Raw genomic sequence first — 22665 nt, 5'->3', positions numbered from 1 at the left:
TTGAGTTCGTTTTTGCCTAGTTGTTTTCTTTCCCTCCTAAAATTCTGCCTTTTGAACTGCCTTTCTGAAATGTGTTCTGTTTTCTATTGTGTCTATTGTAATTCCAGCGTTTTCCATGTCTTTTTCAGTCTCTGTGAGCCATGCGGGCTTGGATTTGTAGCTCTTGAGTAATGTGAATATCCATGTGGTTAGTCTGTTGTTATCCATTCTGAATATATGTCCAAAAAACTGTAGTCTTCTCTTCTCCATTACACCAGTTAGTTTTTCAGTTTTCAAATATAGCTCTCTGTTTGCTCTTAACCTGTATTCAGCATTATCGTTTCTTATAGCTCCCAGTATTTTCCGTAAAATTTTTGTTTCGACCTTCTCTGGTTTCTCAAGATCTCCATATCTTGTTAGTTTAAGTGTTTCTGCTGCATTCAGAGCTTCAGGTCTGGCCACTGTTTGGTAGTGTCTTAATTTCGTGTTCCAGGACAAGGATTTTTTGTTATAAATGTTTTTGGTAAAATGAAACGCTCTTTCCATTTTGTGCACTTTAGTTTCTAAAGCTGTCTTTTCTTTTGCATTGTATGTAATCCACTATCCTAGGTATTTAAAGGAATCTGTTTTATGTATTGTATTGTTGTCAACTTCAATATTTTGAGGAGCGTCACAAATGTTTGTAATGGACTTTGTTTTTTCAAAGGTTGTTTGTAGTCCTACTTTGGCTGCTTGTGTTTGCAGTTCTCTTATTTGTTCTTGGGCATTATCTAGCGAATCTGTAATCAATGCCATGTCATCTGCGAAGGCTAAACAGTCGACAGTGATCTTGTTTGGACTTCTTCCTAGTTGAATCCCTTTAGTATTGATGGCCTCCCTCCATTCTCGAACTTTCTCTAACACAAAATTGAAAAGCAGAGGTGACAAACCATCTCCCTGTCGAACATCTGACTTTATTTCAAACTATTTTGAGAGCTCTCCCCTAAATTTTACTTTAGATTTTATATTTGTCAAAGTTGCTTTAATTATTTCAGTTGTTTTAGTATCGAGTCCAAATTCTTTTAAGATATCAAGCAGTGTATTTCTGTCAATTGAATCATAGGCTTCTTTAAAATCCACGGCAGTAATTACATATTTCAAGTTCCTGATTTTCCTCATTTCTAATATGTTCTTCAAGTTTAATATTTGTTCTGCACATGACCTTCCCTTCCTAAATTCAGCCTGATACTCTCCTAGCTGCTTGTCAAGTATTTCTTCTCCTCTTTTTCAAAGCGCCTAAGACAAGATCTTATAGGTAACTGGTAAGAGGGAGATTCCACTATAATTGCTAGGGTCTGTTTTCTTCTTTTTGATGTAGTGGATGTATTAGTGCAGATGTCCATTCTGGTGGTAAGCTGTGTATTGTCCAGATTTCTTTACTCTGATAGACATTGTATCATATTGTCACAAAAGTACTTCCATAGATCAGTATCTATATTATGCTCTCCAGGTGATTTATTATATTTAAGGTATTTTACGATTCCTTTTGTTTCTTCTGTGGTTGGCGGCTTTGAGTCTCGTGGTGTTCGGTTTACAATATCGAAATTACATTTTTCTTTCTGTGGATCACAGTTATGTAGTTCTTCGTAGTATTCAGGAAGCAGTCCACGGTTCCCTACGCTATTGTATGCCGTTTTCTGCGTTTTTGGGTCCGTGAAAAATAGGCTAGGTGGAGTGTATTTCTTTAAGTTAATTTTGAAAGTTCTGTAAAAGTCCCTAGCATTGTTCTGTTTGAAGTTGGAGTCTACTGATGCTAGTTGGTGTTTCATGTATTATACTTTGATCTTTTTAAGGCCTTTTGATGCTTGCTTTCGTGTTTTTTAAGGAAGTTTCTATTTTTATCATTTCTATTTGCATTTCATATGTTCCAAGCTCGTAGTGTTGTTAGGATTGGTTCGTCACAGTCATCATTCCACCAGGCATGTTTCCATTTTTTGGCAATGAGAATGGTTTCTTCTGCTGTCTGTACTATGTGTTTTTGAATTTGTTCCCATGTTTTAGGTGTTCTCTTTTCCAAAAGTGTCTTGAAACTATTTTTCTAAGTTAATTTTTGAGTATCAAACTTTTAGGTTGATATTGCCTCTTTCATTTATATTTTGGCCATAATTTTGAATTTAACGATAGTTTCTTTATTGGCTTGTTTTCTTTCCTCTTTTATTTTGGGGCCACGTTGGGTCAGAAGGACCTGCATAGTAATTTCAAAGTGACATTTTTGAGACCACAAGAACCTGTGGACATATTGAACTTCTGGGGTAACTGCAGAGAAGAGTACTTATAGCCGGCTAGGTGCCAATATTATAGTTTATCAGGGCCGAATTACCGTCTACTAAACAGTGCCAGTAAGGTGTAGAATTTATAGAAGATTTGGCCACAAACCATGGCAGTGTAGTGAGTCCCACTGGTCCATGATACGTAGAAAAGATTAATATAGTTTTACTTTCTTATTGATATTGCGTCGATATACTAGTTTTCCAGTTGTTCCGGATTATAATTTAAAATGGAGGTTACACAACGGCCAGGAACGCTTGCAGCAACTGTAAGTAAGGCCGTTGAAGTTTTGAGAAGTCAGGTAGCCATGTTGCTTCAGAATAAAATAGAACGAAGTCACGCTAGGGAATGGATGCATAGGGAACTGGAAATATTATGTGTCACAACTGGGAACTGCCAAGACCATAGTAATTGTACCTGTCCCGTCCACTGATCTGATGGCAGATAGTTTCATCTGTTGACATTCGAGGATCTATCAGCCTCTCTGGATAATGTGAGGAAAGCAGCTCGCTTAGGGACTTTGTTCGATGCTTAGTTACGGGTATCAGGTGACGCTAAAACGTTTGTGACTTAGAAAAAAGCACACATGTGATCATCTGGCCGAAGGGCTTACCCAACCCTGTCGTAACCAAGCAGTGCCATATTTTTCAGGGAGAAGCTCTTGAGATTAACATAAAAGAACAATTAGTAGAGCTATTCTCTGACAGAAATCGCAGACTTACGAACTGACGCACAGTGCAGAGGCGGATCTAATTCTCCTGCAGGAAGAAGAGAGAGGGGCCTTACGCGTGTTTTTGAGGGGTATTTCAGCAGGTATGTCACAAGAGGTGAGGACGGAAAATCGTAGTAATTTGTCCTAAGCTATTAGAACTGCTACAGAGCTGGGGGAGAGAGATATTGCTACTCCGAAACGGAATAACAGTGGTGTCTTCTCTTTTGACTTCAAATGCTACATATGTGGACGAGAGGGTCATGTGAAGAAGCAATGTCACCAGCCACAGTGCTTTGAATGTTGTGAGTTTGGACATTAGGCGCGTGACTGCAAAATTACAAAGCAGGAGAAGCGTTTTTTAGACAGACAAACATTTAAGGTAGTTACTGATCGTGCTTCATTTAGGTGATTATTGGGACTGAAAGATCCTTGCAGTAGAATAACATAGTGTGCAATGAAGCTAAGCGAGATTAATTATGAAGTGAAGCATAAAGCACGGAAGACAAACACTAACATTGGTGCACTAAGCTGGAGGTTTTGGAATTCTGCAGGCACTAGGCAAAAGGCACAGCAGCTGACGTAGACTGACAGGGTTTTAGGTTGCAAACCCAGTTCATGGCACAAAATGGCTTGCTGTGCAGAAGTACAAAGTGTGTGGTGTGCACGTGGTTGTTCCTGTATTGTTCAGGAATGAAATACTGCAACAAGCATTTGATCACCTGTTGACGGGTCATAGGGGACATAGAACGACAGACAGGTATATAGCCGAAATATTTTTGTGGAGGGCCAGGAAGCAAAATGTTGATATGTGAGGGACTGGGTCCCATGTGCGCATAGAGCCGTTATTAGTCACTGGTGTATACAGATACAAAGATTTCGAGAAGCGACAAAACCTTTTGACGTTATTAGTTTGGTTATTCTTGTACCATTTAATAGAATAGAAGCTGAGTAAAGTATATTCTGACAATAATAGATCACTTTTCCCGGTCTATAGCAATGATAGTGATTCCAGAACAGGGTGTAAGCACAGTCACAAACGAGATGGTTAATAATTGGATATTAACATTTGGCGTTTCCTATGTAGAAATAGAGCTTCAGGTACAAATTTTATGTCAGATCTGTTGAAGTAGTTGTGCCGCGTGCTTCATACCTGAAAACTTCGCATAAGTATTTTCCATTCTTGTACTGAAAGGGTTCATTGCACAATTTCGAAAATTTTAAGTAATTGTATGATTGTCAGCATGATAACTGGGACACGTAAATTCATTAAGTCGTTCAGCATATAATTCTACAGTAAGGTCTTTTACCATAAAAGGTGGTATAAGATAGATACCATCTCCTTTCCATGTTTTGAAAACTAAATTAGGTGCTAATGAGTCAGTAGAAAAGTTCAAGAAATGATTAAGAGAAGTTTGGTTGAAGATCAAACAAGCGAATACAAAGTCACTCGAACATCAGGAGAAGTTGGGCTATGTGTGGAGAAAATGTTTGCTATATTGTGTGGGTCAGTGGGTTTTCGTAAAAAACCTGTATACATCAAACTGCAGAACAAAAAAGCTTGTTACTAATTATCAGGGTCCATAGTATGTGGCAGAGATCATTTCAGCGATAAAAGTGAAGGTTCAGCTTCCAATTAAGACATCGATTTCCATAATAACAAGCCAAACCACACCCTTCAGTTGAGCGACAGACGCTTTGCCACAAATTCCAGCGTCACAGACCGCCATGAGACGAAGAGAGACGGATTGGAGAACTCTCAGCAATAATGACTGTTAATTGAATGCTGTCTCACTTCCGCCCCATCGTTCCACAGGACTCCACCATCAAATCCGCACTATGTCCTACAGTCATGAAGGAGGCTGCATAGACTACAGTTCTTTTACTTCTGTGAGTTCAAAATTTGAGCACTCAGTCAATCCTTCACTGAATTACTAACTCTTCTGCTTCACACAAAGCTCTCGTTTGTGTGTCCAGAATTTTTGAAGCATGTATACCTTTTATAAATCTAGAGAAATGTATTGGTGGCAATCCTTGAAATCGCTTAATTCTAGAGTCCCTTTTCCTGTATCGTTGTTTTTTCCTAGCCTATGATGTTGACTAACCTAGTTTTCTTTAATCTCTCCTCACTCGTGAAGATAGCCAACTGCACTGACACGCCACTTCCAGGTCTTGGTGAGGCGAGCCTGACCTGGTCCGGTTAACGAGCAGTATTGGTGAGCTAGCCAGAGTGGATGAGGTTTCTTAGATGGTCTCTCAATCCCACTAGGTAAATACTGGGTTGGCACCCACATCCCACATCAGGTGCAAACCACTGAAATCTTTAGAAAACGTTATCACACCTACACATAGGTTTAACGCCAGACACAGAAAGAAGAGGTATAGAGATTCTGTCCTGTGGCGGAATGGTAACCTTAGATGTTTAGTCGTTTCAAATCCTTAATCATCATCAGCAGCAGGCTTTGTCCTCCTGTAACGAAGTTACTGTCACAACATACTACGAAATTGTTTTCGTCCTTAGGATATTTGGTCAGTATCGCTTTATAAATACTACCTGAACAAAAATGTCAAGCACGCAGTAGACATGGTCAGATGGGAATGTAAATTTTACATATACACACTATTGACAGATATGTAAATGATTAGATTTGCCCTTTGACAAATAGAATGACCACCAGAGTATTTTTGCTTTGGTCATGTTTAGTGTTGTCAAAGGTACTTGCTGAGTTTATAATGTGAGTGAACAGTGTCAGATGTTAGGTGACCATTGGAAGAATGTGGAGATGCTTATTATAAGTTTCCATTTGGCGAGCTGGTTGGATCGTGGAAAATCCAGATTTGTGGGAATTCATATGTGACAGTGGTCCAATGTTGAGTGCATGAGTACATAAGACCACAAATGTTCATCATTGAGGTTATGGTCAACCATGTCTGACCACCACAAGGAAGGAATCGTAACCCTATTATATATAATTGCTTCCGTTTTCCTCAATTGCTAACTTCAATTATGTTTCACCATAAAGATAAGAAACTTCCATCGTTTGCTACTGAAGTATATATATATATATATATATATATATATATATATATATATATATATATATATATATATATATATATGTCATTGAGAATATTTTCATTTTTGTTTATGGCCTTTTGTATGAAATTTTCGTCCTGTATATGGTGAGCAATCTCTTCTTTTGTTATTATGGCATAATAATATTTTTGTGACCAGTGTGATATTCATTTTCTGTTACTAAATGTTCTGCATATATACAGTTACATTAACACTTAAATGCCTTTACATGTTCTTAGGACCTGATGTTAAAAATTATTCAGTCATCCAAACGTATTTAGAGCTCCAGATATTACATGTTAATTCATATATTCCTTAACTGTTTTATGTATCTTTCTTTTCTGTCACAGTTTTTATTTTCCTTTGTATTGTGCTGTTTATCTTTTACATAAATTTTTATGCTTTTTGAAGACGATACTAATCTTGGGTGTCAGTCGGTTGTGCTGCCATTTTTCGTTGTATTATGTCGTTTCTGGCATGAGTGTGTATTCTTTGTTGTTATTTGTTGATTTATTTGGATTGTTTTTTATGTTGCTGTCTTGTGTCTGTATTTTCTTACTCTTGCATCAAGCAGTTGGTGTGTTATGTTGCTGCTTTATCCATTGCTTTGTGCTTTCTTAATTATCATGTGCCATTCTTCTTGATAGCTATTTTTTTTTGCTTAGAGGTATTTTGCACAGACTGTATACCATATGGCACATTGGCACATTGCTGCTATTTTATGAGAATATGGGTGGTAAGATTCCTGCTTAATTATCGTTATCGTAGCTGCATCCTTTCTGAAAATGTCTGCTGGATCATTTGATAGATTTTACGATTTTATGTTGAGATAGTGTATTGCTTCACCTGTTTCTGTTTCCATGGCGAACTGAATGTTGTGGAGTATGTTATTTATCTGTGTGTGTAAACTGTTTATATGTTCTTGTTTTTCATCTATGAGGTGTATAATATCTATATATCTGTGCCCTTGTATTATGTGTAAATATATTTGTCAGTATTATTTCTGTAAAAATTCATTTGGATATTTGCTTGTATGTATAAGACTGGGCTTTGCATTGGCAGGCCTTCCTTATGCAAACTGAATGAATTGTTAAATTATTCAAAGGTCATTATTCAAACTAAGCAAATAAAGTAAATAAAAGAATTTAAAAGATCACCCACCACCACAGACCCACAATTAATCTCTATCATGATACCTGAATCAGTCATGTGACTATGCAGTGCAAGCATGTGCAGTGTGCTACAGTATAGGTTATGTGGAAAGAAATATTTACCAGAAGAAACCTGTAATGTGTGCATTTCGCACAAACAAGACAACAAATGGTTGCATGAATATGACAGCAAATGAACGAAAATAACAAAACACAACCATATAATTATAAATAGAAATAACTAGACTCAAACAATCTGCCAAAGAATACCTGCAAATCCCTTATTAATATATACAGGGTGAGTCACCTAACGTTACCGCTGGATGTATTTCGTAAACCACATCAAATACTGACGAACCGATTCCACAGACCGAACGTGAGGAGAGGGGCTAGTGTAATTGTTTAATACAAACCATACAAAAATGCACGGAAGTATGTTTTTTAACACAAACCTAGGTCTTTTTTAAAATGGAACCACGTTAGTTTTGTTAGCACATCTGAACATATAAACAAATACGTAATCAGTGCCGTTTGTTGCATTGTAATATGTTAACTACATCCGGAGATATTGTAACCTAAAGTTGACGCTTGAAACCTCCGACATTCAGTTGCGTGTTGTGACAAACACGGGCCACGGTCGGCGAGCAGCATCTGCAGGGACATGTTTACGATGACGACCGTGTTTACGAGTGTGGCTGTAGTGCACTGTTGTGGTTTGGTCTAGCTGTCGCAGTGTCCGCATGTAGCGCTTGCTGCTATTGTTATTCTGCATTCGTCTCTGCACGCAAACCAACTGTAGTACACCGTGTTACCAGACGTCTGTGACAGTGTAGTGTTGTAGGAACTGTGACCATGGTGTATTCGAACTCTGAAAAGGCGGAGATGATACTCATCTATGGCGAGTGTCGACGAAATGCAGCTGAAGCCTGCAGGGTGTATGCAGAACGGTACCCGGACAGAGAGCATCCAACGTGCCGCACATTGCAGAACATCTACCGCCAACTGTATGCAACAGGTATGGTCGTAGCACGCAAACGGGTCCGTAACAGGCCCGTCACAGGAGAAGCGGGTGCAGTTGGTGTGTTAGCTGCTGTTGCCATGAACCCACACATGAGTACACGGGACATTGCGAGAGCCGGTGGACTGAGTCATAGTAGTGTCATGCGTATACTGCATCATCACCGCTTTCACCCGTTTCATGTGCCGCTACATCAGCAATTACATGGTGATGACTTTAATCATCGAATGAAATGCTGTCAATGGGCATTATTAACAGAAAATGCGTTGCAGTTCCACCTGTTTACCGATGAAGCGGGTTTCACAAACCACGGGGCAGTGAATCTACGGAACATGCATTACTGGTCCGTGGACAATCCTCGCTGGCTCAGACAGGTAGAGCGACAGCGACCGTGGACTGTAAATGTATGGTGCGGAATCATTGGTGACCACCTCATTGGTCCTCACTTCATTACAGGGGCCCAAACAGCTGCAACATACATCGAGTTTCTACAGAATGATCTGCCAACGTTGCTCGAAAATGTCCCACTGGAAACGCGTCGACGTACGTGGTATCAGCATGATGGTGCACCTGCACATTCCGCAATTAACACTAGGCTGACCCTTGACAGGATGTTCGACGGGGGTTTCATAGGACGTGGAGGACGCATAAACTGGCCAGCCCGTTCTCCTGATCTTACATCTCTGGACTTCTTTCTGTGGGGTACGTTAAAGTAGAATGTGTACCGTGATGTGCCTACAACCCCAGAGGATATGAAACAACGTATTGTGGCAGCCTGCGGAGACATTACACCAGATGTACTGCGGCGTGTACGACATTCATTACGCCAGAGATTGCAATTGTGTGCAGCAAATGATGGCCACCACATTGAACATCTATTGGCCTGACATGTCGGGACACACTCTATTCCACTCCGTAATTGAAAACGGAAACCACGTGTGTACGTGTACCTCACCTTTCATGGTAATGTACATGTGCGTCAGTGAAAAAGACCAATAAAAAGGTGTTAGCATGTGGACGTAATGTGCTGTTCCAGTCTCTTCTGTACTTAAGGTCAATCACCGTTCCCTTTGGATCCCTACGTAATCCGGTGCTCTCCGATACCCACGATGGAACAGCGGAGGAGTGGTACTCAAGCGTCAACTTTAGGTTACAATATCTCCGGATGTAGTTAACATATTACAATGCAACAAACGGCACTGATTACGTATTTGTTTATATGTTTAGATGTGCTAACAAAACTAATGGGGTTCTATTTAAAAAACCGTAGGTTTGTGTTAAAAAACATACTTCCGTGCATTTTTGTATGGTTTGTATTGACCAATTACACTAGCCCCTCTCCTCACGTTCGGTCTGTGGAATCGATTCGTGAGTATTTGATGTGGTTTACGAAATATATCCAGCGGTAATGTTATGCGACTCACCCTGTATATGTAATTAAATAATTTTATATCTATTACAGATCTCTGAAGACGCAAAATATGAATCACCAAAATATGTGTGGTATACAAGAAAAAAATTCAGTTGCAGAAGACTTAAGGTTTATTTTATTTATAATAAAACATAATTTCATAATCCCCTTTATATCTATATCTGCCATCCAAAGAGCAGGTAATGGAATACCTGCAACACTCTTTATCATTCTGCTTTATTCGTGAGATAGCCGGTGGAATAGAGAGCTGCTACCTGTCCACAACATTACTGCACTTGGCGTCACGTAGCAATTATAGAAAACACGTGGTGGCGTTACAGTACACAAGTACAGTTGCGAAAAGTCATCATCCTTTGAATGATTTCAAGACAACTGTGCGTTTCTTATGAAGTTTTTCAGCGTGTCATAGAGAAATCTAGTGATAAAAATTCACAATAAACTGATCGAAGCGCCCTCACTGCCAGGTGAAATAATAATTTGGTCGACTAACACTGTCACAGGCGTCTGCTGCCGTAAACACCAAAACGTAAACGACTGCGTTTTCAATTATGTATGCTGATCATTCGGTGATGAATCGAGGTTCTTCACTGCTCCAGATGATCATCGTCGGCGTGCATGGCGACAACATGGAGATAAGTCTCTTTCTTTCAAAAGTCATTGTGTGTGGATAAATCAAGTATTACTCTTCAGGTCACACATGATTGAGGGAAATCTGATTGCACAACGGTATTTCACAGTCATCTTGTGTTCTCTTCTGTTACCTCTCATGCGACAGTATCTTGGTGTCACTTTCCAACAGAACAATACTCTTCCACACATTGTACATGCCTCTATGAACAGTCTGAGTGGTTTCGAGGTACTCCTATGGCTAGCAAGGTCTACAGATCTGTTCCCAGTACAACAAGTGTGAAACCAGTTCAAATCTCAACTCTGTCCCTGCTTCAGTAATCAGGATATCAGGAACAAATTCCAATAGTTACGGACAAGCTTGCGCCAGGAGAGGCTGGGACTTTGTTATACCTTTCCCAACCAAAACAGTACATACATCCAGGACAAAGAGTGTGCGACGTCATACTCTTAACCTGTGATGTTTCATTTCGTTTCCTCTTGCACTTCGTGATGCTTTACTTTTTTATCAGTCAGTGCATTCGCTGCATTTCCTCTTCCTAAGCTTGTCATCTGAGCATGTAAACCAGGGTATTGCAAGCTGCCGTTCATCCATAACAGTTCTTAGAATTATAATTAAATCACTCTGTTTTAATAGCAACCCACACAAATTATCAGCTTCTTATTCCTTACAAACTCAACATTTGTTACACCATTCACTGAAACTAATGTTACTACAACATTAAAAATCTGAACAGTTTCGCTGTACTCAAAATAAGATATTAGGCTGACTTATTTACCCATCACCTGAAAAGAAATTCGAGGAATGGCACTCTTACATCATCCAGTAGTTAATCTGCTCAAAGGAAGATTTAGAGACCCACTAATAATTCTTTTGCCACACAGATTACACAGTGAATAATAAAGCCCCAAAGTAAGGTGTTTTACTTTCGCTGTTCTTAGATCTTCAGCAATGCTCGCCAGGCATGCCCTGACTACCTACGTAAGGTGGTACCCATAGCGGGAGACTGCACTCAGCCGGGACTGGGGATCAGCCCTGCAGATGCTACTATGCTCACCAGCAAGGTGTCTGTCGTCTTCCACGCGGCTGCCGCTGTGCGGTTCGATGCGGACCTCCGGACCGCCACCCTCACTAACGTGGCATCCACCTGCGAGGTCATCGCACTTGTCAAGCGCATGACCAACCTCAAGGTGAATGCTGGCTCAGATTAATCACGTATTGTCCTAGAAGCAATTACCTTGTTTCTAAAGTGTAGTACGCAAAACCTTCTTATGGGTAAAGGATATTTAGCCTGCTGCTGAGGATGAATCGAATGGTGAACCTTATAACTATTAAGCTTTGTTTAGAACAGTAGATAACTTGGTAGGTTTTAGAATTGATAGTTATACTGTTCGAGTATGTCTCTCCATTTTGGCTTTGACACACATTACTCGTAGGCTAAATTGCGAAAAAAGTCGTGGTTGATAAACTGCGATGGAGGCACCAGACATAATTACATTAATTAGCACTCTGGAATGGTGTATCAAAGTCAAAATAACTACGGTGTCTTGAAATAATAAATAAACTGATAAACTGATATCCAAAGTTAAGCTAGTTGTGGTGCTTGATAAATGGTGTCAAAAGGGAACAAATTCAGGATACGGGTCTAGATAAAAAGCCAATAGAAGTATTGTATGGCAGCAGACAAAAAGATCTGAAATACATTCAAGTTATCGTCAAGTTAACATGGGAAACGCTTGTAGTTGGCCAGCCACACAGTTCATTCGCAGCTGGAGACCATCGTAACATTCCATCAGCAGCAAAGTTTGGAGGGGCAATATCCTACTGCTGAACTGCTGCCAACATTTGCAGCTGTTGACAAGCAGGAGGCAAATCATTCATCATGATTTTACAACGGTGACAATCACTGGTCATATCAACATTTGGCTCTTGCTTTTCCAAAGACAACTGACAAGTGCAGCCCAAGACTAGTCAGTGTTTGCACAAAAACCAAATCAGGATCGATGCACAAACTTTCAGCTATGGATGCCACAATTGTCACTGTGCTTAGGGTTGAAATCATCTCCTATAATGATGATGTAGATGTGATAGCAGTTATAACTTTAGAAGAATGGAGGAGATATCTACTTCTTACAAGGAAACCTCCCCATCGCACCCCCCTCAGATTTAATTATAAGTTGGCGCAGTGGATAGGCCTTGAAAAACTGAACACAGATCAATCGAGAAAACAGGAAGAAGTTGTGTGGAACTATGAAAAAAATAAGCAAAATATACAAACTGTGTAATCCATGCGTAAGATATGCAACATCAAGGATAATGCGAGCTCAGGAGAACCGTGGTCCTGTGGTTAGCGTGAGCAGCTGCGGAATGAGAGGTCCTTGGTTCAAGTCTTTCCTCGAGACAAAAGTTTAATGTTTTATTTTCGCAAAGTTATAATCTGTCCGTTCGTTCATTGACGTCTCTGTTCACTGTAATAAGTTTAGTGTCTGTGTTTGCGACCGCACTGCAAAACCGTGCGATTAGTTGACGAAAGGACGTGCCTCTCTAAAGGGAACCGAAAACATTTGATCGCAAGGTCATACGTCAACCGATTCCTCCACAGGAAAACACGTCTGATATATTCTATACGACACTGGTGACGGCATATGCGTCACATGACAGGAGTATGTTGTCGACCCACCTAAATTGTACACTTGGCGAATGGGTAAAAAGATTCTTCTACCTTGCCGATGTAGGTTTTCTTGTGGATGTGATAATCACTCCCAAAAAAGTGATGAAAACATAAGAGTTTGTCACATAAACTGCAACAAATGAATGCAACAGTTTCACAGTCACACAGTTTTCCCTGTGCTCTGTCAAAACATGTTTTTAACGTTTTCAAATTTTTCCGTGTGTAGACCGTCAAATACTGCATATCTCCAAGCAAATCTGAACATGTCCCGGAATTTTTGAGAGCGAAGTTGATTATGTGTGAGTGCCTGAACTTTCATAATTGTCTGAAAATAAAAAATTAAACTTTTCACTCGAGGGAAGACTTGAACCAAGGACTTCTTGTTCCGCAGCTGCTCACGCTAACCACGGAACCACGGCGCTTCTGACCTCGCATTCTCCTTGTTGCATATGCTGCGCATGGATTACTCAGTTTGTATATTTTGCTTATTTTTTTCATAGCTCCACACAACTTCTTCCTGTTTTCTCGATTGATCTGTGTTGAGTGTTTCAAGGCCTATCCACTGTGCCAACTCATAACTAAATCTGAGAGAGGTGCGATGGTGAGGTTCCCTTGTTAGTCTACACATTTCCAGGAACTTCTCCTATAACATTCTCAAAAGCGTGCGAGATATTTACCATAATTTCTTTGTTGCAGGCTTTTGTCTACATGTCAACGGCATATTCGAATGCCCCAAGGGATGAAATTGATGAGGAGTTCTATCCCCCAGCACTGAATGCTGAAGAGCTACTGAAGCTGCTCAACATCATGGGCGACGAGCAACTGGCGCAGTTACTGCCTCTGTGAGTGATTAACTTCCGAAAATTTCTGCTATAGTAAGGGTTGTCAGAAGTGTTTACTAGCCCATAGTCAGTCCTAAACTACACAACTGTACTCATAGAGAAAAGAGCCTTTAAGGAAATTTTTTTCTTTTACATTTGCTGTACGCACCATGCTGCCAGTTTTTATTACAGCGGTAGCGAAAATAATAATATTCTTTCACATGGGAAGGTAGCACTGCGTGATCCTCAATTTGATGTTAAATTTACCTTTAATCTCATTTCTGTCGCATCTCATTATTTTTGTCTGTCTTCATTTTACTCTAAGTCTATATTTTGTACTGCTCAACAAGTCCGGTAATTCTTCCGCGCTTTCACAGCAGTTAATCTTTCTGAATATGCACTTTAGCAACCTACATTCTGGCACAGTTTCCTCTCCTGGATGCATGTAGATGGAGAAGTGGTCACTGAAGTGCATATTATCGACCACTTGCCCGCTAAGCAGTATCAGCGAGGACATCACTTCGTGGATCTATGGCAGATAATGCTCATGAAATGAGATTCTCAACAGTCCCATAGTACATTACGCTTATGAAAGTCTCCACAAAGGATGAATGGATGGGGTAACTGCATAAGAAGATCACCGAAAGCTAAGGTACTGTGTAGTCATTTGTGGGGGGGGGAATATAATGAGCCTCTTGTCATCCTATAAGACACAGGGACTATTGCATCCACTGCATTCAATTTGGTGTTGAGGAAGAGCAGCAACGAGTTGGATTCGTCGTTGACAACTAGGTTCACACAACCTTTTGCCCACTCCTGATTGAGGTTGTCATTTATTGGCAGCTGAAAACCCAGGAGTATAAGTCTCTTTGAAATAGGTCTGTTGAAGACAAAGGCACAGGTTTCTGACTTGTGTAAGGAGTCTTACTTCATCCACAGGAACTCGACAGTCATTTAGATTTCCACTGCTGGACGGTAGGATGTCTGACACGATATGAGGAGGTATCCCATGACTTTCGCCATCTCAGTCTACACTGCAACAGTTTCTTCTATGTGTGTTCCAAGTTTCATAGAGGCATGTTAGTGGGCATCATGTGAAAGCTAATTTCGTCCTTAAGTTTTGAACACGTGTAGCACAGTGACAACACGGTCCACATGTGTACAGGACTAATTACATGGTCTAAATACTGTCTGTTCGGATTTATTCCAGGAGTGAGGGATATCGCTACTTAAACACATCGAAAAAACTTCTGCATCACCTCGGTTCCGAGAGTTCCGGAACCTGTACAGAAAACTTGAATACTGATCAACATAACCATCATTTCCGCCCTTTTTATTGCTCATGAAAACCACACATTGCTTGTTGTTCCACCATACAGCGACACCTTCAGAGGCGGTGGTCCAGATTGCTGGACATACCGGTACCTCTATTACCTCTTTCTGTATTCGTCGTGGCATACTATCCACAAGTTCAGCAAGGCACTGTTGGTCCAGACTGTCCCACTCCTCAACGGCGATTCGGCGTAGATCCGTCAGAATGGTTAGTGGGTCACGTCGTCCACAAAAAAAAAAAAACCCTTTTCAGTCTATCCCAGGCATGTTAGATAGGGTTCATGTCTGGAGAACATGCTGGCCACTCTAGTCGAGCGATGTCGTTATCCTGAAGGAAGTCACACACAAGATTTCACGATGGGGGCACGAATTGTCGTCCATGAAGACGAATGCCTCGCCAATATCATGCCGATATGGTTGCACTATCGGTCGGAGGATGGCAATCACGTATCGTACAGCCGTTACGGCGCCTTCCATGGCCACCAACGGCATACGTCGGCCACAAATAATGCCACCCCAAAACAGCATCGAACCTTGCTGCACTCGCTGGACAGTGTGTCTAAGGCGTTCAGCCTGACCGGGTTACCTCTAAACACGTCTCCGACGATTATCTGGTTGAAGGCATATGCGACACTCACAGGTGAGAGAACGTGATACCAATCCTGACAGGTCCATTCGGCATGATGTTGGGCCCATCTGTACCGCACTGCATGGTGCCGTGCCTGCAAAGATGGACCACGCCACGGACGTCGGGAGTGGAGCATCATGCAGCCTATGACGCACAGGTTGAGTAGTAACACGACGTCCTGTGGCTGCATGAAAAGCATTATTTAATATGGTGGAGTTGCTGTCAGGGTTCTTCCGAGCCACAATCCGTAGGTAGTGGTCATTCACGGCAGTAGTAGCCCTTGGGTGGCCTGAGCAAGGCTTGTCATCGACGGTTCCTGTCTCTCTGTATCTGTTCCATGTCAGAGCAACATCGCTTTGGTTCATTCCGAGATGCCTGAACACTTCCCTTGTTGAGAGCCGCCCCTGGCACAAAGCAACAATGCGGACGTGATCGAACCGCGGTATTGACCGTCAAGGCGTGGTTGAACTACATAGAACACGAAGCATGTACTTCCTTCCTGGGGGAATGAGTGGAACTGATCGGCTGTCTGACCCCTCCGTGCAATAGGCGCTGCTCATGCATGGTTGTTTACGTTATTGGGCGTGTTTACTGACATCTCTGAACAGTCAAAGGGACAGTATCCATAGTCAATGTCTGTCTTCATCAGTTCTGGGAACTGGGGTGATGCAAAACTTTTTTAATATTTGTATTTAGTATGTACTACTTCTCCAGCGTCATTACTTGTGATGGAGTCCTGCTAAAATATCTCATTCGGAAGATTTGTCTAAATTCAGGGGCAGAATTAGCAGCATATTTATGAATGCATCTGTGTTTCAGGATATTGGGTGACTGGCCCAACACTTATACCTTCACAAAAGCAGTCGCTGAGGATGTAATATGCACTCACGCTGCTGGACTACCCGCCTCAGTTATCAGGCCTTCCATTGGTAAGTTCAGAATTTTTATAAACATTTTGTTCTCGGAACGTGAGATTACCTCAGTCGCTAAGCAAAGAAATTTCGTAGCTATAGCCACGGTTCAACAGTATCCCTCAGCATACGTGTACGGCAATCAGATTTCTTCTAATGCAGCAGAAGCAACAAATGTTGATGTGATGTACTGGTTATGAAATGCCTGCAAAGAGCTCATTACCATGGACAAATATTTCCATTTCTTCTAATGCGTTTAGGGTGTAGCTTTTGGGTGCCTTGTGTAAAATTTCTAAATTATTTCATGTTTACCGGTGTTGAGATGACTACCGAGAGCACTGTTGCTCTGATCACATGGGTGCTCTCTACATCGAAGTACAAGGTTCCTGCCCGTTTGGCCAACACCAAATCTGTTAGTCTCGGCAGTTTATTTTATAAGCACTCGAATTTGAGGAAAATATAAACTTTATTCACTGCAACAGAGACTTGTTAATGAACAAAATTATTTCAGACTTAGTTGGTTACTTTGATATTGTCCAAGACTCGCTAGTGGGGCTGGCTGACCGCAGGATGTCGCTCGTCTGCCGTCCACCGACTGCGCTGCCCACTGGCCGTGGCAGGCGTGGCCACAACTAAACGCGACAGCCGAAAGACGGCGACGAGTCCGAAGTCGACAGCTCTTTCTATGTTAATGAGTTAATACCCTTGCTAAATATTTTAATGGCAATGTCATTATTACCATAATCAACTCACGAAAACAAGAAGAAGTTGCAATATAGCTATATTAACACCTAGAATATTAAAGTGGGGTGAAATATTACGTTGCTACTAAAACATAGTACGTACACTTTACTACTCTACATTTCATTCAGAGGAAGTTATAATTTATAGGTTGTGCAATAGTTAATTACAATTATTCGATATTCAATGATGTTGAAAAAGTACACTTAAGGGAAAAAAGTCGCAAGATACCTCCTAATATCGTGTTGAACCTCCTTTTGCCCGCGAAGTGCAGCACATGGACGTCTCATGGACCCAACAAGCCGTTGGAAGTTCCCTGTAGAAATATTGAGCTAAGCTGCTTATATACCGAAGGTGCTGCCGGTGCAGGATTTTGTGTACGAACTGATCTCTTGACTGTGCGGTAGAGTTCTCGCTTCCCACGCCCGGGTTCCCGGGTTCGGTTCCAGGCGGGGTCAGGGATTTTCCCTGCCTCGTGATAACTGGGTGTTGTGTGATGTCCTTAGGTTAGTTAGGTTTAAGTAGTTCTAAGTTCTAGGGGACTGCTGACCATAGATGTTAAGTCCCATAGTGCTAAGAGCCATTTGAACCATTTGATCTCTTGACTACATCCCATAACAATTAGATGGGACTGACATCGGGCGATCTGGGTGGCCAAATAATTCGCTCGAATTATTCAGAATGTTCTTCAAACCAGTTGCAACTAATTGTTGCCCGGTGATATGGTGCATCATTGCTTGGGAAGATAAAGTCGTTGAATGGTGCAAATGGTGTCCGAGTAGCCACATATAACCATTTTCAGTCACTGATCGGTTCAGTTCGATCAAACGACCCAGTCTATTGCATGTAAACACAGCCCATATCATTATGAAGCGACCACCAGCATGCATAAAGCATTGTAGATAACCTGGGTTCATGACTTCGAGGAGTGTGCGCAATATTGGAACCCTCCCATCAGCCCTTTGTAACTCAAATCGGGACTCACTTCAGCAGGTCGCGGTTTTCCAGTCGTCTGGAGTGTAAACGATATGGTCACGAGCCCAGGCGAGCCGTTGCAGGTGATGTCGTTCTGTTATACCTCTGTTATACTGCAGTAGGACATACGGTGGAGTACATACGGTGGAGGACATACGGTGCCATATGTAATTTTACTTAATATAATCAAAGCAATATTATAAATGCACAAGATAATTTTAAAGAAATGAGATTTTTAGCGGGTTTTTAGAATTATTTTAGGATAGGTATGCGACTTTAAACTTGTAGCATGTCACTGACGGAGTTGCGAGAGGCTAACGATGGTAGACCAATGCAATAAGGAAATAAGGCGCCCAATAGCATAGCGTTACCGTCAAGCACACGGCTGTAACCACGCCATAACACCTAGGCACGTCAGTCCACAACAGCTCCCGAGCCGGCACAGTGCGACAGCATATTTGGTAGCTATGGGACGGCCATCGACTTGTGTCAACAACTTCAATGTAAGAAGAGGACCCACAGCAATATACTTTTAATTCTGTTTTACTTTATGGACTTGCCAACTATTTGTGACGGTATTTTGTCTTTTTAGTCCGTTTAATTTCATGACATAGACTTTACAACCTGATGATGAGAGCATTGGCCGCAAACATAAACTTTAACAAAGAATGTGTGAAGAATCATGTTATCCCGAATTACGTGAGGTTGAAACTTTGTGATTGCAAGTCATGGGCGGGACGACTAGCTGTTGAAAAAGCAAAAAAGTTTTGGATACGCGCAGAAATTAAATATCTGTATAAAAAGAAAGACTTAATTAAAAAACAGTTCAAGCAGAGACTAAGGTCAAGGAAATATTACCGGTGAACGTATGGGAAGTGGTTACATGTAGACTTCACAAAATACTACAGAAGGAGTTTATAAAGAAAAAAGAAAAACAAGATAAAAAACTTCGTAAATTAAGTAATAACACGCGTGAAGATGAAAAAGATCAACAACAAAGCCTTTCGTCTTTAGACTTTTATCGACGGGTGGTTAACAAAACGGATATTGTATTTGATAATACAGAAGTAGAAATGTTAAATAAGGCATTAAAATTTAATATTGAGCAGTCGTTTAACAAGAAGATCGCGAAAGAATTAATTGCCCTCACTAAAATGACAACAGAAATTGCCAAATTAAATAATAATGAAACCGGGCATGTCGGTCATAAGCTACATAAAATAGTAAAAAATGAACTAAATAAGCGAAATAGTGTTAATCATAAGACTAGAGCAGACCGACTAACTGTCGATTCTATAAATAAAAAACTTAATGGAGTGAAAGCTATTGCCACGAAAGCGGATAAGGGGAATACGGTCGTAATATTAAAAGAGGAGGAGTACGTTTCGAAGACCTTAGCCTTCTTTGTTGAAAATAGCATTACGGAAATTCCGAAAGACATAACAGCCAATTTCCAAATTAAACTAAAAAATGTTCTTAAACGCACACACTTCCTGCTGACAGAAGCCGAAAAAAGAAGATGTGTTATCATGAATACAACGGCCCCCAAATTAAGATCACAGGTGAAGATACATAAAGATCTGCATCCGGTTCGTCCGATTGTTAACGGTCGAAATAGTCCGGCATATAAAATAACGAAATTGTTGAACCAAATTCTGAAAAAGACTTACGTGTATAAAAATAACTATTCTGTGCGTGGTAGTATGACCATGATAGGTGAAATTAAAGATACGCCAGTCACTGACACTTCCCGTTTGGTTTCGTTGGATGTTAAGAACTTATACTCCAGTGTTCCGGTTAACGAAACTATAGAAATCATTAAGAGAAATTTCCTTAAATACGGTAAAATTTCAGCGCAAGACACAATTGAATTTATTGAACTCCTACAGCTCATTACAAGTTTTAATTGTTTTACGTTTAATAACAAATTTTATATTCAGGACGATGGGTTAGCCATGGGGTCCAGTATTTCAGGAACTATGGCGGACATTTTTATCAACGACCTTGAAGATAAAGTTCTAAATTCTGACGATAACATTATGGATAAAATTGTTTATTACAAACATTATGTTAACGACACTCTGTTACTTGTCGATGGATCCCGTGAGGACATTGAGGAAATAGTAAAAAAGTTCAACGATGCACATAATAAAATAGAATTTACCGTGGAGTATGAAACTGGCAATTGTTTACGTTTCCTGGACCTGAATATAAAAAAGCAGGACAACAAACATGCGTTCTCCGTTTATAGAAAACAAACTACCACTGATGCCGTGATCCCGAATGATTCATGCCATCCGCAGTCTTATAAAGAAGCTGCTTTCCGTAGTCTCGTGCATAGGGCAGTCAATATACCTATGAGCGAAAAAGATAGGGATACTGAAATTAATACCGTTAAGAGAATAGTGATGAATAACGGTTACAGAATAGATATAGTTAAAAAACTGTTACGGAAAAGTAATAAGCGCAAAATGAAAAAACCTGATGGAGAGAAAGTGAAAATTATCACGATGCCATACTACGGAACTGTCTCACAAAAGATAGCAAATATTTTTAAGCCATACGATGCTAAAATAGCTTTTCAGACTAATAACCTAGTGAGGTATAGCCTTAAGCACGATATTGGCGAGAAGAGAAATAAGTTTGAAAGATTGGGAGTTTATAAGATTCTGTGCAGAACTTGTGATGCAAAATATATAGGGCAGACAGGAAGATCATTCGCGATCCGGTATAAAGAACATAAAGATGCGTTCAGGTTAGGAAATTATGACAAATCAGCTGTTGCGAACCATATATATGAAACAGGCCATCCCCTTAATAGCATAGCGTGGAAATATTGCATGTAGAAAGGAAAGGGAGGAAACTTGATTTACTAGAGGAATTCGAGATAGCTATCTATGAAAAGAAACAAAGCAATATTATTAATTCACAAGATAATTTTAAAGAAATGAGATTTTTTAGCGGGTTTTTAGAATTATTTTAGGATAGGTATGCGACTTTAAACTTGTAGCATGTCACTGACGGAGTTGCGGGAGGCTAACGATGGCAGACCAATGCAATAAGGAAATAAGGCGCCCAATAGCATAGCGTTACCGTCAAGCACACGGCTGTAACCACGCCACAAGACCTAGGCACGTCAGTCCACAACAGCTCCCGAGCCGGCACAGTGCGACAGCATATTTGGTAGCTATGGGACGGCCATCGACTTGTGTCAACAACTTCGATGTATGACGAGGATCCACAGTCCAATATACTTTTAATTCTGTTTTACTCTATGGACTTGCCAACTATTTGTGATGGTATTTTGTCTTTTTAGTCCGTTTAATTTCATGACATAGACCTTACAACCTGATGATGAGAGCATTGTCTCTTGAAACGCGTTGTTAAAATATATGTATAAGAATCGCGGTTGAATGCTAACAGTGATAACCAGTAATTTTACTTATGTTCGAAACAGGCTTATGTCTGTTGATTTTATTTTATTGGTTTTGACGCAGCCGCTGGGCTAAGACGTTTTTCATTTATTAGTGTGTATGACTTCTGAAGAAGGCTATATTATTATATCTGAAACCATGGTCGAGGATTAAAATAGACATAATTTAGTGCAACTGTGGGCTGTTTTTCATTCGAGTCACACCGTATTCCTTCTCCGTTAGCACTGACAACTCCAGACCAACGCCATCGCCTTCGGTCGATAAGTGAAAGCCGTTAGCTACTGGGTTTTCCGTGGTGAGAGGTAACGCCTGGAAAGTGACATTTTTGGCACACTCTTGACATTGTGGTTCTCGGAATACTGAGTTCCCTAATGATTTCCGAAATGGAATGTCCCATAGCTCCAAGCACCATTCCGCGTTCACTGTTTGTTAATCCGCATCGTGCGTTCATAATCACGTGGCAAACTTTTTCACATGAATCGCTTGAGTAGAAATGACAGCTCAGCCAGTCCAGTGCTCTTTTGTGCCTCGTGTACCGATGGAAATGAAATGAGCGTTTGGGGTTATTGGCCTTGAGGCCCCTTGCGTGGCAGGGCTTATTACATTCGAAACGACATTGGGCGACCTGCGCACCGGATGGGGATAAAATGATGATGGAGACAGCACAACACCCAGTCCCTGAGCGGAGAAAATTCACGACCCAGAGGGAATCGAATCCGGGCCCGTAGGACTGCAATCTGTCTTTAGCTGTCGGGGCGGACTATGTAAGCGATATATATATATATATATATATATATATATATATATATATATATATATATATATATATCGCTGTGTTGGGACTTTTGTCAC

General features: G+C 40.7%; 1 protein-coding gene across 1 annotated transcript in view; it reads left to right on the top strand.

Moving 5' to 3' along the window:
* LOC126419610 (putative fatty acyl-CoA reductase CG5065) overlaps positions 1-22665 on the top strand; it is a 136322-nt gene that overhangs the window by 13092 nt on the left and 100565 nt on the right. The window contains exons 2-4 of the mRNA XM_050086799.1: positions 11242-11490; positions 13668-13813; positions 16572-16681. Coding sequence (XP_049942756.1) covers positions 11242-11490; positions 13668-13813; positions 16572-16681 — 505 coding nt within the window. The remainder of the gene's footprint in view (positions 1-11241; positions 11491-13667; positions 13814-16571; positions 16682-22665) is intronic.

This window comes from Schistocerca serialis, chromosome 9 (genome assembly GCF_023864345.2).
Source record: "Schistocerca serialis cubense isolate TAMUIC-IGC-003099 chromosome 9, iqSchSeri2.2, whole genome shotgun sequence".
NCBI classification, from domain to species: domain Eukaryota; kingdom Metazoa; phylum Arthropoda; class Insecta; order Orthoptera; family Acrididae; genus Schistocerca; species Schistocerca serialis.
This window is presented reverse-complemented; position numbering and strand designations above follow the sequence as displayed.